The sequence below is a fragment of the Coenobita brevimanus genome, chromosome 59, assembly GCF_032717465.1.
Source record: "Coenobita brevimanus isolate Jiangsu-jjx chromosome 59, ASM3271746v2, whole genome shotgun sequence".
NCBI classification, from domain to species: Eukaryota; Metazoa; Arthropoda; class Malacostraca; order Decapoda; family Coenobitidae; genus Coenobita; species Coenobita brevimanus.
The window spans coordinates 30,303,153-30,320,898 of record NC_137012.1 but is presented as its reverse complement, the minus strand read 5'-3'; the positions used below and the strand labels follow the sequence as shown (position 1 = coordinate 30,320,898).

The following is a 17,746-nucleotide window of genomic DNA, read 5'->3' as shown; positions in this document are numbered from 1 at the left end:
CACAGAGTTGGTGCCTTAGACTTGTTTATAAGGTAAGCTATTAAATCCTCAAATATTTTTCCCCCCAAATACCTACCGTATTATAGGGTGCATCTTAGCACTGGTAGCACCTTATCGTAAAGGAAATATGGTAGCGTCTTATATTGATAGGGTACCAACTTCAAGGGCAAAATTTTTACATAACAAATTAGATCCCACAATGGTTTGTAAAATGCCATTGAAAATATTTCAATCTCTCATTCATCAACTAATCCAGTGTTGCCTCAGAGGTGTGTAGGAGTCCGGGGCTAGGCAAGTTGGTCCTGACATTTAAGATGAGAGTGACCAGCCTCACTCAAACCTGAGTGGCATCACGTGAGCAATAAACCCTAACCACCCCCTGGATATAAACCTGAACCAGCCCCGTCCGAGTGGAGTGCCTTAATTACCCACTAAACGACAGTGAAAATATAAGATATAAAATTTAGGTGGGGATGGTTTTTGTTTGTGACATGAAGGATGGATTTTGGAAGTCTGAATGATGAGTGAATAAATGTCTGGCCCATTTTTTCCAAGCAGCCTTTTGATAATTCTATTTCTGTATTTTCCTTTTCCTGTTTCTGGACACTCTCCATTCCAATTGTTTTTTTTTTTTTTTTTTTTTTTTTTTTTTTTTTTTGAGAGAGAGAGAAAGGGTGTTTGGATGATGAGGATAATAACATCCATCCATTAACCATCTAACCTTTTTTTTGTCTTGTAATGATGTAATGAGTGTAGGGGACTGGGACTAAGCTAGTTGTAACATTTAAGGCTCGGGTGACAAGCCTAGTCTGACCCTTAGTAGCATTATGTGAACAACAAACCCCAACCATTTCTTGCACTTACACAATTATAGGTCAAAACATGACCTGTATTCATGCCATGAAACCATCAGGGTTGGGGGGAATGAGGATGGTAAGTTAAGGAATGGATAGAATGAGCTGGCATGTTGGTGGGCAGTAAGGCTGTGGCAGAAAAGTAGATCTTGTAAAAATGTGTGTTGCAGAATTAGTGGTTTGAGTGCTGTCAAGATTTCCTTCAAAATATATTCCATATAACTTGGATAAAACAAATGGGCATGAGGGAGAGAGGGGGAAAAAAAAAAAAAATGGAATGAAATGGAATTGTGGTGGTGGTACAGAGGGGTTAGGCGAGTATACCCTGTCAAAATGGAGGCTGTATAATGGACCAACAGTTTAAGTGTACTGAAGGTTTATTTCAAAGTTTTCTCCAATACGAATTTATTGCTTTTCCAGCCCTAGTGAGGAGAGGGAGGGGGAGACTGAGGATTATATGGTGGGATGAGGTGGAGAGGTATATGAGAAAGGGGGTGTCAGTAGGAGAGATGACAACTGATGAGAGAGGACAGGGTGACATGGAAGTGATTCATTGGTGGCCACTTCTTATGGAATAAAGATGCTGAGCATCAGACAGATAGACAGTGTTTTTGCCAAAGTCTGTTTACTTCTTGCCAGTTATGGTACCCTGTGGCCCTTCCGCAAGTACACTGGCTATTATACCAGTTTGGCAATACTCACAGTAAATAATTAAAGTACGGTTTGGACTATTAGAAAAATAACAACAATGGATCCCTTTTCAAATTCATATCCTCGTCCACTATTTTTGATATTCACTCACTGCTACCCTTCTTTAATATGCAAGCTTTTTTTTTTTAATATACTGGGTGTTCTGAGAAACATGTGGGAAACTTCAAATTATTCACCAGCTAATTCTGAGTACAAAATGATATATCAACGTAGGACCAATTCTCAACAGCTACAGGACTACAGTTACTGACTACGTTATGGGTGAATTAAGATTCTTAGGGAGATCAATTTTGCCCATAAGGTCATCAGTAACTGTAACTCTGTAGTGGTTCAGAATTGTACTCATGTTCATATGGCACTTATTACTGTACTCAAAAGAATTCTAAGAATGGCCAACTGAAGTTTCTCACACAGTCCTAGGACACTCTGTATACTGGTACTTTCACTTATATACACAATGTCACTAGTACAAGCTAGAAAACAAGTGACAATTAAAGTTTATGGTATGTATGGTGCTTAAGGCATATTCCTGGTGGATAAGAGGCTATGTAACACCCTTGGAAATTTATTTTGAATATTACACCACAACATATTCTTGTATCCTATTTGTATTACATAAGTGTCGGCATAGCTAAACATCAGGGTGTTAAGAGTAATGTGCAGAATAAAGTACTCAGGAAAAGGTGCTACAAAGCCTCCTATGCCACCTAGAACACAACTATAACAATGCACGAGCTAAAGTGGGAAAGGGCACTAGAACTTACACCAACACAAATACTAATATTTCACTTGTTACTTCCTCTATTACTAAGCAGCAATATGAGTGTACTCAGGAAGAATGGCTTATGTACTAATACAAGGTGTTTTGAGATATAAGCATCAAACCTCAGATCATTTTGGGGATAAGTTTGAGTAATAATGCAATATCAACATGGTCCAAATCTCACCGGTTATGGAGCTACTATTACAGATGGACTTAAGGGTGAATTATGAGGAAGACCATTTTCACCCATAAGGTCACCAGTAACTGCAGCTCTGTAAAGGCTAAGAATCAGACCCCAGTTGACACAGCATTTACTGCACAAAAATTAGCCCCTGAATAACGTCCTGAAGTTTCTAACACGCATCCCATGACACTCTGTATTTAACTGACAATTACTACCTGTCCTTAACTCGTACCATTTACCCTACATTACATTTAATGGGCTATTATCTTACAAGCAGTGCATTAACTAAATTTCCTTCACCCAACTACAGCAACTCAAACACTGATTTACAAAAAACATTCAGTGCTCATACTCTTTGTAAATGATATACTCTCTGTAAATCTTATGTACAACCATTTATGTACAATGTGCTCAAACTCACTGCCAAAATATATACAAATGAGGAAAAAGAAGCGTAAGTGTATATATAATTTGAACACAGCAGTACAAAGTATAACAGTTACATCTCCACTGTGAAAATATAAATGTGGCACTTAAAGTCTAGTGACCAAGAGCAACCTGACTTTACGATGCAAGTTTAAATTTAAGTAACATTATACCCTACTTTAAAATGAACATTTAAATTACTATTTTTGTTATTACATTAAACTTTACTTCAAACTGAACATCATATAAGAACAATTTTTAGTAAACTAATATGACATTTTTGCTCACAAATCAAATTTCTTAATCCATGGCAAGTTGAGTTCATTTTATTTATCGAATATTTTTTAGTTAATTTCACTTTGTAAATTTTATGGCTTATTTTACATAGTAATTTATACTCCATGGCGTGTTGACATTACAGACCCTCAAAAAAACTGTAAAGGCTGGAATATATGATGCAAAGTGCAAGACTCACTGCTGGGAAAGGATGCCTACAGGTAGTGGCATTGTTACACGAATGTCCCTTAACTTCTCTCTATCCCACGAAAGGAGAAGGTTGGACTGCAGCAGAAAGGTAACTTCAGTCTACAGTCCACTGGGATCATGTTCAGATGAGCCTGGGGTCACTACAACAACAACTGTGAGACTCAAGTGAGAAAAGCAACAATACGGTACAGCCAATTTTGAAAACATTGCCATGTTGCCGACTGTCCAAAATTAAAAATTGCTACATGCCTGCAATGTATGGAGTGTTTGACAACACTCATGTGAGGAAAGCCACTAACCTGTATGACATGATACGGCAAATTTTTAATGTATATACGGTATGCGCTCATTTCACTCGGTGAATTCTTAATCCATTGAATGTTGAGATCACAGATAATACTTTAAAAAACGATAAAGGCTTGCAATATACGGTACGGTGTGCACTGCAGGGGTCATATTCTTGTTGGTGAAGGAGGCTTCCTAGCACAGCTTCCTCAGCCATATTTTTTTACATACTACATCTCATTATCCTCTTGTATGTTATTTACAGCTTTTTATTATCACCATGCTGTTGTGGCCCCTGACTCCTCTAGACATGAGCCCAGTGGCTCTCTGAATTCCAACATCCTTCTTTCAGGGGATAAGGAGTCAGTCAACTGACTTTTGCATAACTGGGCAACAGTGTTATCCAGCTATATTGGTGCCACCACATGAATGTCCCTCTCCTGTTAAAAATGACTTACATAACATATAAGAGAAAATTAATGTATGTTATGTAAAACAAATGGCTAATAAAGATGAGATACAAATCCTCCTTTGCTAACAAGAATACAACCCCAAGACTCGAGTGAGGAAATCGACTGACCTATAGGATACAATACAGGTTGTCGTGGATCCATGCCCTCCCCAGAGTGGGAATGTGGGTCAGTACTGAGATCAGAGGATTCACTGTACACCTCAGCCAAGGAGGCATCACCTGGTTCGCTCTTCAACTCCCTCCTGTCCAGACGCATGTCCTCATCCCCCGTCAGACCCCCACCACTGCTGAGGCTGGCACCAGTTTCCACCTCCACAGATGCCTCCACCACACCCTCTGCAATGTGAACAATGCTGTTGTGTATATGAAAGTAGAGGCAAGGGTGGAAAGCCTCCACCACACACTCTGCAATGGCAATGATGCTGTAGTGTATTATGTAAGGAAGCCTCTACCACACACTCTGCAATGGCAATGATGCTGTAGTGTATTATGTAAGGAAGCCTCTACCACATCCTTTGAAATGTCAGCACTGCTATCATGTTTCTGCAGGTAAAGATGAAAAGCCTCCATCACACCCACTAGAATATGAATGATACTGTTGCATACAGTGTTGGGAAGTATAAGTAAGGGTGGGAAGCCACCAGACTCTCTGTACAGTAAACATCATTAGGCATACACAGGTAAAGGTGGAGACAGATGCTACCCTTAGATACAAGATTACTGCATCATTCAGGTTACCATAATTACTTCTTCTAGGTTTTACCCTTGATAACATCAACTGGGGTCACTTAAAAAAAAGAAAGGAAGGGGGGGGGGGGGAAGTTGACACGATTATATCTACCCACCTGAACAAGTCTCTTTCCCCAGAGACTTTGCTCTTTGGCTGCAGTCTTCAAATAAAACCACTGTTTCTCTGTTCATCATTTAGGCAATAACTAGGAACAAAAAATGGAAATCCTCAAATTTGCCCCCAAATTTCTAGCCCAAAAAAAACTTTTCTGGCATGAGCATTCCATAGCACACTGGATACCAAAACTGATGAAAGTAGGCTAATCTGGAACAAGTCTATCTGGAGTACTGAAAAGCAAACAGAAGTGAACAGCATATTTCTTACAGTTGAAAATACGGAAAACTGACTGGTGAAAATGGTTGTAAATAGGGTGACTCCAGACTCCTATAGAAATATATAAAACAGAAATTAAACAATAATTTTTGCTTGCCTGATTTCTAATATATTCCATTTTTAATTAACCTCATAACAAAGATAAAATGCTTAATAACTTTCTGTAATACAACTTTTTAAAAAATGTATTAAGTTTTACCACCCTTTCCTTTACTGACATGGTATATGTCCCACATTTGCTGCAAATCTTTGCTGGTTTATCTCCAAGCTCATCAGTGTTCACAGTAACCCCCAGCCTGTTGAGGTTCCAGCACACACATACACCAACAATTAGAAAATATGGCCATCTCAATTCACCCACGATGTGACTTTGGAGACAAAGTTTCACATGAGAAATATCGAACTGTACAATCATTTGACACAGTGCATGGATAACTGAATGCTATATGCATCCATAGAACACACAGCTCTAGTCTTCAACAAAAGATATGAGTATATGAAAACCTCAAAATGTGCCTAAAGTTATCCAAGCTGAGGGTACCAATGTTAACTGCTAACCCACATAAGGTGCACAGACACCTGAGTTAAGTGGTACAAGCTGTCTGCACCAAGTGCCAAGCACTGATGCTACTGTGCCAGCAACTTCATGCTACCAGTGCTAATAACTCTGCCACCATGGCAACAGCACCTCAACTCCCAAAACAGTGTTCACTGTACAGTATAGATTTGCATCACAACACAAGAAATATGGATGATGTTAGAATGAAATTGACATAAACTGTACAGTACCTGCAGTGTGACTGGTGGTATTGGTGTCGGAGTGGCCGGCAGCGGGGGCACTGGATCGTTTCCGTCTTTTAGGTGGGGGCGAGTCTGGGCGTCCATGATAGCTTCCCCCACCACCACCACTACCACCACCACCACCCTCACCCACCACGTCATCATCTTTGGAGCCCTGACTTGGGGCGTAACCTGCTGAGGGACTACTCCGCCCCGATGTAGCTCCCCCCACCCCACCCCCACTTGTGTAGCTATATGAGACGTCTGGCCGGTGGATCTGAAATACAACAATAATCAACATGTCTTGTCTGAAAGAAACAAAGAACTGACAATAAATAATGCCTACTGTATCTGTCAATCATCCTAGTCAGTGCTGAAGAGGAACACTTTCTTGCAGTGGCACTGATATAGTCAGCTTTAAAAATTCCTCTCAGTTTCTTCCAATCTCCAGAAAGGGAAATAATAGACTATCAGAGAAGGGCAACTTCAGCTTGTAATCCATCAGATTTATTTTTAAGATGAACCTGGGGCAACAAATACATCTAGTACTATCATCCAAGCCTTTACTGCCACAATAAAAGCTTAGGACCTCAGGGATGGGCTGTTTAGTTCTGACATACGAGGCAAGAGTGACCAACTGCTTTCCCAGAGCAGTTTACTGACCCCCTATTAGACACTCCCAGCTGAATCACTTCTAAAAATAAAATGTTAGGGCTTACAACATAATTTTTTGGCCTGTTCTAAGCACATTAAGGACAAATATTGTGCCTCTGAAAACAATAAACACAGCCAATATTACCTCACAATACAATATGAAATAAGCTCCATAGCTACAGAAAACTGAATCACCTCATGATCAGCTGCTAATATGTTAGACATTAATTTTTGGTACTGAATCTATTTTCATTAAAATGTGAGTTATTATTATCATAAACCTCAAAGATATGAAAAAGCAACCGTGCACTGTGAATAATACTGAAAATATTATACCTTCAAAACACCAGAATGTTTTCCCTCATATGGAGAATTCCTCCCACCATCCACTGGGCATTGAATTAGACATAAACTGTCATAATATAGGGGCATTAAAGTATTATTTTAAAAAGTGTGACCTTAGGGTTCAGGGACTGAATAAAAAGGCTACTAGAGATCAAGCAGCATGGACAGGCACCTTTGGGTGACCAAAGCCAACACATGAAAGCATGTTGGAATTTGTACTTGTTAAAGTTTGTCAAACGTAATCAAGAGTAATATCCTATTTTCATTTCACATGAAGCACCAGTGATGGCGAGTGTCACCTTCATGTCGTGGGATTAATATGACCAGGCAGTTCTGTTGCCTAGTTACTGCATACAAATGCTCCTCAACTTCCTCCTTATCCCCCCAAACAAGGATAGTGGACCGCACGAGAAGGGCAACTTCTGCCTGCAGTCTACTGAATTTATGTCTAGATGAATCTAGGCCCACAAAAACAAAACTTCAGCCTGCAAAACAAAAAAAAACAACACTGACTCCAGAGAACTCACCCCCGCCTGATCCAAATCATCAGAGGAGCCAGCCAGGCCACGTATTTTGAGGTTTTCAGCCGTCTTGAGGAATGCGGCCAGCTGGTCTTGCGCGATGCTCACCTCCCCGTTGTACATGAATTCCAATAACCGCTCCAGCTCCACATGACCCACGTCTTTTAGTATCACTATAGGGTGTTGGCAAGGGTTGGCCTGCGAAAGATTGGCAACCTGCAGTCTAACTCAACAAATAGGTTACTTACCCAAACTATGAAATAAAATAAAATACTTTAGTAAGTTACTCCTGTACACTACAAACTATCATTAATCTAAAAAACTTGACCTCAAGTGTGTGATTTACTGTATATAACAAAATATTAAATACTCTTTAATCTCAAATACTGGTGCATCTTTAAAGACTTTTAAAAACTATACAAATTTCCATGATGATGATAGTCAATTTACCTTTACTCAATTACAGCCTCCAACAACTGGAAAACTAAGGAGCAAACTTTAACTTACACTATTCATAAGGCAAATATGACTGAGGCTGTATGTAAAATTACTTTATACACAACATACCATATTCTCATTGCTTTAATATTAGACACTTTCATATCACTTTTTCATCAACAATCAAGAATGCTTATTACACCTTAATATCCTCTTGTATGATAATGATGCAAACTGTGTCAACATGAAAGGAATATCAACACAGTCTGCTTCACTGAATTCTGTACTGTTCAAAGAGTACTCTTGCTGTGACCCCATGCTGATTTGAACGTGAACCCTGTGGATTGCAAGCTGAAGCTGCACTTCTGCAGTCCACCATACTCCTTTTGAGGGAAAGGAAGAAAACTGAGGGACAAATATATAACCATGTAACAGAGCCACCTAGTTACACTGGTGTCACATCATGAAGGCATCCCTTTCCAGCATCATTCTAAGAGAAAACTAATGAGTAATATGCAAGATAAAATGCTACGAAAGAAGTGCTATGAAGTCTGCCATGGCAATGAGTATATGGCTTAAAAAGAGTAGATACTTCAGTGACTCACCCTTAACAGCGCCCTAAAATAGGGGGAACACGCGGAGAGCACCATCTTGTGAGCCGAGTAGGAGTGTCCGTCACAGGCAACCGTCACGTCAACAAAATCCTCTTCGTCACGCAAGGACTGGAAGGCCGTGACAATCTTTACTGTGTAGTCGTTCCAGCGCAGTGAATAGTGCTGTTCCGACCCCATACTTGCGGCTCTGGTTTAGGGTGGACGTTGTTTTGGCGGCTGAGTCGTGGGGGGATGTTTTGAGTTGGTGTTGGGGCGGCCGGTAGTGGAGGGGCGATGTGATCGTCTTGGCTCGTTTCTTGACTCGTTCTTTTCGCGGGGGTGATGACGTTGTTGTTGTTGGGGGTGTGGGGGTGTTGTTTTGTTTTTGCAGTGGCCACCAATGGGGGGTTTACACCTTGGTTGTTAAGGTGCAGGGGGTCTTGTTTGGGAGTTGCTGTGTGCTTGCTGTGATGGGAGATGTGGTAGGTGATTTGTGTCTGGTGGCTGCTGTGTGTATGTGTCTGTTTGTATCTATGTGTGTGTGTATGTGTGTGTGTTTGTGTATGTGTGTGTATGTGTCTGTGTATGTGTGTGTGTTTGTGGTGGTGGGAGGTGTGGTGAGCAGTGGCGAGAGGTGTGGTTGCTGGTGGCGGTGGTGGTGGCGGTGGCGGTGGTGGTTGGCGATGGAGTGAGAGGCCGGTTCTTGTTGTGAGTCTGTGTATCCACCACCCTCATCCGCCTCTCCTCCTCCTCCTCCCCCTCCCCTCCACCTCCTCCTACAGCTGCTCCTCCGCGTCCTCCTCCTTCCGCTGCCGCGCCCACCGTCCGCGCCTTCCGCTGGGACGCCTATAGGGCACCACCACCCACACACCTACCACAACACCGAGCCACACCGGGACTCAAATCAATAGGGGACACACCGCTGGCACTCAGTACTTATATAGCTATAGTATTCACCCCTCAGAAATACTTCTCTATACACTCGCTATATTTTTGATACTCCATACATGAGCGAAATTATAATAAAAAACAAGATATAACCGACTGAGAATAAATTCACTCAACTTCTGAGACTCCAAATAGAAGAGAAAAACAAAAAATTCGCTGTGTAATGTTTCTGATACTTCAAATGAGGAAAACAGAATAAGAAAATAAATATGCTATTGTTTTGATACTCCGAATACGAAAAAAAAGAAAAGAAAAAAAAAAGACAATACTACAGTATATAACTTTTGATAGTCCAAATATGAGGGAAAAAAAAAAATCTGATATTGGACTAAAAAATTTAAAAATCAGCTGACAGATTTTTCGAGTATGAAAGAATGATGTGAAATACGTCAGACATCGAATGAGTTCGGTAATGGCTTTTTACTTCATACAGCAGAAAAACTAATAAAATGAATAACTGACTGAGAATGAATTCGCTAATGCCCAGATACTCCAACTATGAGGAAGAAACTAGAAAAAATAAATAAATAAATAAAATTAACTTTGATAAGTTTACTAATACTTTTGATACTTCAAACATTTAAAAAAAAACTTCCAATGAGAATCCTAATACATTACTCTGACACTTCATGTATGAGAAAATGAGAAGGGGAAACAGCTAGAGATGAGATACTTCAAGCAAAAGATGAGTCAATACTTGCACAGCAGGAGAAATACTATCACTACATATGCAATCTCACTACATTATCATTATTTACTACTACTGTATTGGTAAATGCAAACAAGGGAAGCAGTGCTGATCAATTATAACACTACAATGCTATCATTAAATTTACATACACAATATTTTGCAGAGGAAACCACTACTAAAATAAAGAGCAGCAGAACAAAATAACAAATGAACAGAAGGAAAATACAGTACAATCAGCAACAAAAGTCCTGTCCTCTATCTCGCTTATCTCTCCATGGACTTCAAAAATGTGAGTCATACTGTATTCTATGAGACTCTGAACATTTCTCTAACACCTCTTTCCCAGTGGTTTATTCTGCACACTTTACCTCAATATTCTCTTATATGTTACGGTACTAATCCAAACTATTTCGATATTCTAATGGCATAAATAACATATGACAGAATGTTAAGGTGCAACAGGCAAAATGAATCATTGAGGAAAAGGTGCTATGAAGCCTTCAATGCCATTCAGAATTTAACTCAAATTTTCAGAGTCCATGGAGAAAAAAAAGAAGAGGTGACTGGACTTCCAAAGCCGATTGTACGTGAAGAAGGACCTGCAACACAAAACAACAGACAAATGAGAATTTATGAAGAGCTCAGAGAAGTACTTTGAATGTGCCAAAATCAAACTTGAAAAAAACAGGATAGAAAATGGAATTTTTTGGACAAATGGCACCTTTCAAGTTCCTCAACAAAGCACCTTGTAGCTATTATTTTTCTGATGCTGCTCTGCATGGGAATTCTGAAGGTGCCTTGAATAAAATAATATCATTGTCTAACATCCAATTTCTTTATGTACTGAGTTTGACGTATCTGAAGTTATTCCACACAGCTCCTCATATTAACCTCTTGAATCTGCTGGCATATTTACTGTCTTATACTTAGTACAGTCAGTCTGTTTCACTTGACAAAAGATCTGTAACCCCTTTCAGCTCACTTGACAGCCAGGTGCAGTAGGATTAGAAGATGGGGCTGACCAGAAACCAAGGAGACTGATTCCTGCCTCATAGCTAAAGCTTATCAAATTTCATAAAAAACACACTTTAGTACTGAAACTGTGATAGCAGCTCAGGTTCACCAGATGAAAACAAACTGACTATACAGTACAGCATCTTGGAATGAACTCACTCATCTTTGGGAAGACTTTCTGTAGTGAAAAAGTAAAAGCTAAGTGAAAGCTACAGTTAACCCTCGTACTTCACAGAGTCACTCCTCAACTGAATACAGTAAAGCTGTCTGGAGATGGCAGTAACCAAATACTGTAATGAATTTCACCAGACTGAAGAAGTTAAAGATGAAGAGTAATAATAATAAAAATAAATAAATAAATAAATAAATAAACTAAAACTAAAACTGCCCTAGACATACTAAAGTATATATCAATATACTTTTTAGAAATAATGATACGTCTAATATATATACCTATACCTACATAAATTTTCAAAATTCATTATATTTTTCTGCCATAGTTTGCCAACCCTAAGAAGAATTCTATAATTTCCCAATTATCCACATTTTTAAAAATCTCAATAGTCTACTTCTAAGAGAAATGAACTCTTAACTGACACTTTCCAAACATTTAAAACTGTCAAAGGTAACTCTCTGCAGTTATGGTACAGTACATCTATCTGAGATCACTGTAAAACTTAATTCATATGGGAAAGCAGTTTGGGTGTGTGGGTGTGGTATACAGTGAAATTACAGTGAAGTGAAAATAATGATATGTAGTGCGCAGTGAAAGGTACAGTGAGTGAACATAGTGCAGTGTGGTGAAGACATAGTCAGTATGGTATAGTAAATACCAAGTGTATTACACTGAACTAACAATATGTGAAAACTAAGTGCAGTAATATGGGGATAATTGTGAAAAGCAAGGATCTGTTATTTAGGAACAGATAACACTGTAAGGTCATTCTTTACCAAATGGGCACAGTGATTCCACCTAGAACAAACTCACACGCTCAAGGTAAGTAATTTTGGTAAATATGCAACACAGGTAGTTGAGTTGTGACTGCAGAAAGTGATTGGAAAAAAACAGAATATACCTATTTTGCGGTATTTAATGAAGTAGGTCGCCTGCAGCTGTGGTTACCAACAATCTCTCTGACTGGCTGCATTGCTTACCAACCATCACTCCCACTGGACGTGTCAGTGTATCCCATCAAAACTATGGGAAATTTAATGATCTGACCAACCCTGACCTAACCAAACTTGCATCAGACAGCCAGCTTTCAAATTTAAGAATGAGTGTTAGGAATGTTAAATAATTATGGCCACCTACTGTTAGACATCAGCGGAATACTGTATTTACATATTCTGAATCCTCATTTTTAGCTTTCATAGGTGAGTCTAAAAAATACCATGTAGCTGTGGCAATCCAGGGGAAATACCAAGTAACCTGAGAAAGACTCATTTCCACAGAAAACAGCTAAGGAAAGGCCGTGTCTGTTTGGTAAAGAATTAATCATTGTAAAATCCTTGTCACAATCAAAATAAAATCCCAGTGACCAAGCAACCCATTGAGGGTTAAAGAGCACAGTCACTAGTCCAATGAAATGATGTAAGAATGAAACATGAAATAAGGTATGCATACAATAGCTACTGTATTACAATTCAGTACAAAACACTACTTGTCACTATAAGTAACAAACAATACATTGTGAATGATATGTGGAGTGCAAAGGAGAGGGTGATATGGATGCAATTCATTTGTGATGTCTGGCAAGATACTGAAATGTAACCTAAGTTTTGATAAGTTCAGCAATGAAGACATGTTACGTACAAGTAAGAGGAATTTTGAAGTGTTGGGTGAGATTAATGAAGTGCTTGTGACAATGTGTTCTGTTGGAGTAGTAATGCTTGTGGGACAAAGTCTATATAGACTACGCTTGCCATATTCGTTGCAACTGCTCCAGTATGAATGCATTCAGCCACAATTTCACATGAAAAAAAAATTCCCACCTCTAAAAAACTTGTTAAAACGATGAACTTTGTGTCACAATCATCAGAGCAGTAACTATACCATGAAGTGCAAACAAGACTGCATCCAAATTTCTCCACTGGAGCAGATGCATTCAAAATAACTGAGTTTACTTTTTATCATCAAAGGGAACACAATATGATCAATGCCAGGATACTGGACGATTTAATGTGTTCAGTATCGTATGATGGTTACTACCTTGAAATGAATGTAAACCTGAATATGGTGAATGTCCTCTTCTGAATATGACAGCATACTGGGGTATATGGTGAACATAGAGTAAATAACTGCAAGACACTGAATGAAATGTTATTAGTGAAAATGATGCTTTTAACTGTACTCTATAGCTATCAAAGGTAACAATAGCTGGTGATGTATACAAAGTCTGTTCAGAAAGTATCCAACCTTATGCTCTGAAAAATAAAGTACAGTAGCTAACCTGTTGAGCTGGGACACTAATCCCCCTCAAAGTAGGCCTCTTCTGACTTGACACACATAACCCAACGTTCTTTCCACTGTCTGAAACATTTTTCAAAGTCGGTTTTCGGTACCTCCTGCAGGTGCTTCATCGTATTTGTCATGATCACTTCTCTCATCTCAAACTGGGAACCATTCAGCAGTTTTGAGCTTGGGGAATAACCAAAAGTCGCACGGAGCCGTGTCTGGTGAGTAGGGAACTTGCCGGACCTGAGGGATGTTATGTTTGGCAAAAAAAATCCTGAATCACTTGAGAACAATGGGCAAAAGCATTGTTGTGGTGCAACTTTCAACTTGCCACTTTCGAAAGGTCTGGTCTCTTCTGCCGAACTGAGTCGCATTTGTCGTAATCTCTTCTCTTGTCCCAAATCAGAAATCCTTCAACATAGTTTTGAGCCTGGGGATCATAAGTTGTACAGAACCATGTCTGTTGAGTAGGAAGTCTGCCAGACCTGCAGGATGTTATGCCTGGCCAAAAAATTCCTGAATCAGCTGAGAAGAATGGGCAGGGGCATTGTCATGGTGCAGCTTCCATCTTGTTGCCTTCCAAAGGTCTGGTCTCTTCTGCCAAACTGTGCTATGAAGACAATGGATGACGTCAAGATAGTAATGTTTGTTGACAGTTTGACCTGGTGAGCATTTGTGATAAAAAACACCACGGTAGTTGAAAAAAAACTGTCAACATGCAAGGACAATTCACTTTGTTGCAGACCTTTTATGCATTTTTTTGGCCAAGGTGACCCTGCATGCTTCCACTGGGACATTGTGCTTTGGTTTCTGGGTTGTACCTGTACACCCAAGTCTCGTCTTCAAAAAGTCTGGATCACAATTTGCACACTCCAACACATCTTGAGCAACGTTCATCTGCGAGAAGAGATCATGACAAATGCGATGAAGCACCTGCAGGCGATATCGAAAACCGACTTTGAAAAATGCTTCATGCAGTGGAAAGAACAATGGGATACATGTATCAAGTCAGAAGGGGTCTACTTTGAGGGGGATTCGTGTCCTAGCTCAACATGTTAGCTATTTAATTTTTTTTAGCCTAAGGTCTGATATTTTCTGAACAAACCTCGTACATGAACTACTTTTCTATAGGTTTTAAGAAAAATAAGACTCAAAACTGCCTAAACTACATTTTAACAGAAAAATACACATATGAAGAAAGTCAAATTGGGGAAAGCCCCAGGAATTGATGGAGTGTGTGGCGAAATGCTGAAGCATGGAGGAGAGATAGTAGTAGAATGGATGTAGAAGATGTGCAGATTGGCCTGGGAGGAAGGCAGAGTCCCGGAGGATTGGAAGTCGGGTATAATTATTCCCTTGTACAAAGGAAAAGGGGAAAAAGGAGAGTGTGGTAATCATAGGGGCATTTGTCTTCTTAGTGTAATAGGAAAACTGTATGGTAGGATACTTATTGACAGAGTTGGGGAAATAACAGAGGAATTAGTTGGAGAAGAACAGGGAGGCTTTAGGAAGGGAAAAGGTTGTGTAGATCAGATATTCATTCTTACAGCTTTAGTGGAAAAGTTTCCAGAGAAGGGAAAGAAGTTGTATGCGGCCTACATGATGTTACACAACTGGGATTACACAATTTTGAACATCTACCCGTCATGATAATAAGCCCAAGTTTAAGGATTAACTAAACCACCATCTTATGAACACAAACTCAATAATATGGAAAACACAAATACAGTAATTCATCTGTGCAGTCTTACTTACAGATATTACAAAAAAAACAAACAAACCTAATCAATGTTCTTGTTGCTATTGTGGTCCCAAGCTCATCTAGATAAACTTGGTGGACTGCGGGTTGAAGCTGCCCTTCTCCCATAGTCCACCATCCTCCTTTTGGAGGGTAAGGAGGGAACTGAGGGACATTTATACAGTCAGGCAGTAGACTTGGTTATATCTGCGCCACTGAGAGAAGGCATCCCACTCATGCACGCACCTAACCAAGTACTGCATGTGTTTTTTCTTTTCCGCTCTTTGCCGAGGGTTAAGGCCGAAGAATGCCAAAGCACAGACCTAAGTACTGTACAGTATGTAGCTTTCACTATTAAGTTAGGTCTTGTGGAAAGTACGAAGATTCACTCCAAAGTCAGATAAAGTTTTTAAAAATGTATTTTGTTGACACTGACCAAACTGGGGAGGGTCTTGTTCATGCCTTATGTGTTGCATAGGGTTCATTTACTGACCAAATTGGAGCATTTTCTTTATGGTTTCCCTATTCCACAGGATTCCTTTAGTTCTGTACTCAGGAAATAAAAGACGGAAAGATTCTCCAACTCCTAAGTGTCTGTTATCACACCTACATTAAAATAAGCTTAGCTGACCTTCCATAACCTAAAACCATACCTAATTTTGGCAGATACAGCACCAAATGGAGCAGAGAGCAGAAGCATCTCCCTTTCCTTATTCCTAAGCACTAAATGGAACACTTACAACGGAAAACTCATAGAAAAGACTTATTAAAAAACCCTTTCATGGTGAGGACAGATCTAGTTTGCTGAATTGGGTTAGACCTGATTTGATTAAGACTTAGGTCCAGTTATGTAATATCCATATACACGGCTGCTCAACTAAACTTTGATGATTTCTGAAACTACAAGTCATATTAAATAATGCAAGACCATAATTCAAACTACAAGCATGACAACAAGTACAAGCATTCTCATCACATTCTACCAAGTACTTAAAGCAGTAAAACCAGTAATTTGCTATATTAAAACTGAGTGCTCAGAGGTGTCAATGATAACCCAATTTTTTATGACAATGTCTGAAGGATGTGAAGATGACTGAACATGTCTGCCCTCTGAATCATTGCTGACTCACTAATGATACCTAACAAGCACTGACATTCCATAAAAGACTAAAAAGTTTGGGACTTGCTAACTTAATAAATCCTCGGTATACGGTACTCAGTTTTAATAATGTGGCCGCTGGGTTCAGAGTTACTCAGGCAAGCAATACAACAGCAATATGCATTATTAACCCTCTGAACCAGCTGATATTAATTGGTTTATTCTTGCTATCTCTGGATGATTTTATTCAATGAAATCCCCTTATAAACCACATCCACCTTGTGCACCTGAATCCAAAAGCCTACCAGGATCCATTTGATTTGACTGGTACCAACTTAGGCTATGTGGTAATCAGTTTGTCTGTAAATGTGGAGTCATCTAAAGCTGGCGCTTTGTTAGTGAATGGTGAGTAGCAGGAATAAACATTACTTAAAAAAAAAAAGTCATCATCAGATTCAATGGACTGGGATAACATGCATCATAATTAGTCCAAAAAGCAACATAATTAGTTCAACAAGCATCTAATTACTCTAAGAAACTTCATAATTCATCTGGCAAGCACCATAATACTGTAACACTAACAGAGTATCTTGCACACAAAATGCCAATCAACATAGCCGGAAGCCAAAAAACAACAGTAAAAATGGAGGAAACACTGAAGAGAAAAGCAAAGGGAGAGAAATTTTCCGAAGACAGAAGTTTTTAATTAGAACTCAAAACAGAAGAGCCACGGCAACTTTCTAAAAATCAATTTCATCATAATGGAGACATATACTGAATAAAAACAGAATAACGATGTGACATGATCAGTAAAATAAATTAATAAGGTGATGTAAATCCAATCATTACTGAAAATAATTATGTGGTGACTTCAAAGCAACAAACATCTCACACTATGAAAATTAATGCAAAAGAAAAAAAACTATCCAACACAGTTATAAAGTAAAAATCAAGCAGAAAACAACTTAGAGAATGAAAACATAAAAAATTCTCAAGAAAGTAGTAAAAGCAGGAGTATCGGGGAAGGAAATTAAAGGAAAGGATATTTTCAATTTCTCAGTACAGTAACGTTTTTGGCTGTTCTTCACTTGTCTCCAACACGAAACCAGAAATTCCATTTATAACAGCATGGGATTCCACAAATGTACTCCCTACGTGTCAACAAG

The 17,746-nt window shown here is 39.2% G+C and overlaps 1 protein-coding gene across 9 annotated transcripts in view; it reads right to left on the bottom strand.

Annotated features, from left to right (window-relative positions):
- The window catches only part of LOC145402828 (uncharacterized), a 100,616-nt gene that overhangs the window by 71,504 nt on the left and 11,366 nt on the right, over nt 1-17,746 (bottom strand). For 5 of the 9 annotated variants that reach the window (XM_080274738.1, XM_080274737.1, XM_080274739.1 and 2 more), the window contains exons 2-5: nt 8,648-9,506; nt 7,611-7,802; nt 6,094-6,361; nt 4,290-4,517 (exon numbers count right to left, since the gene is read on the bottom strand). In XM_080274738.1, the coding sequence (XP_080130864.1) occupies nt 4,290-4,517; nt 6,094-6,361; nt 7,611-7,802; nt 8,648-8,833 (874 nt within the window). In that variant the 5' untranslated portion in view covers nt 8,834-9,506. The remainder of the gene's footprint in view (nt 1-4,289; nt 4,518-6,093; nt 6,362-7,610; nt 7,803-8,647; nt 9,507-17,746) is intronic. The other 4 variants (XM_080274740.1, XM_080274741.1, XM_080274744.1 and 1 more) reach the window with 1 other exon arrangement.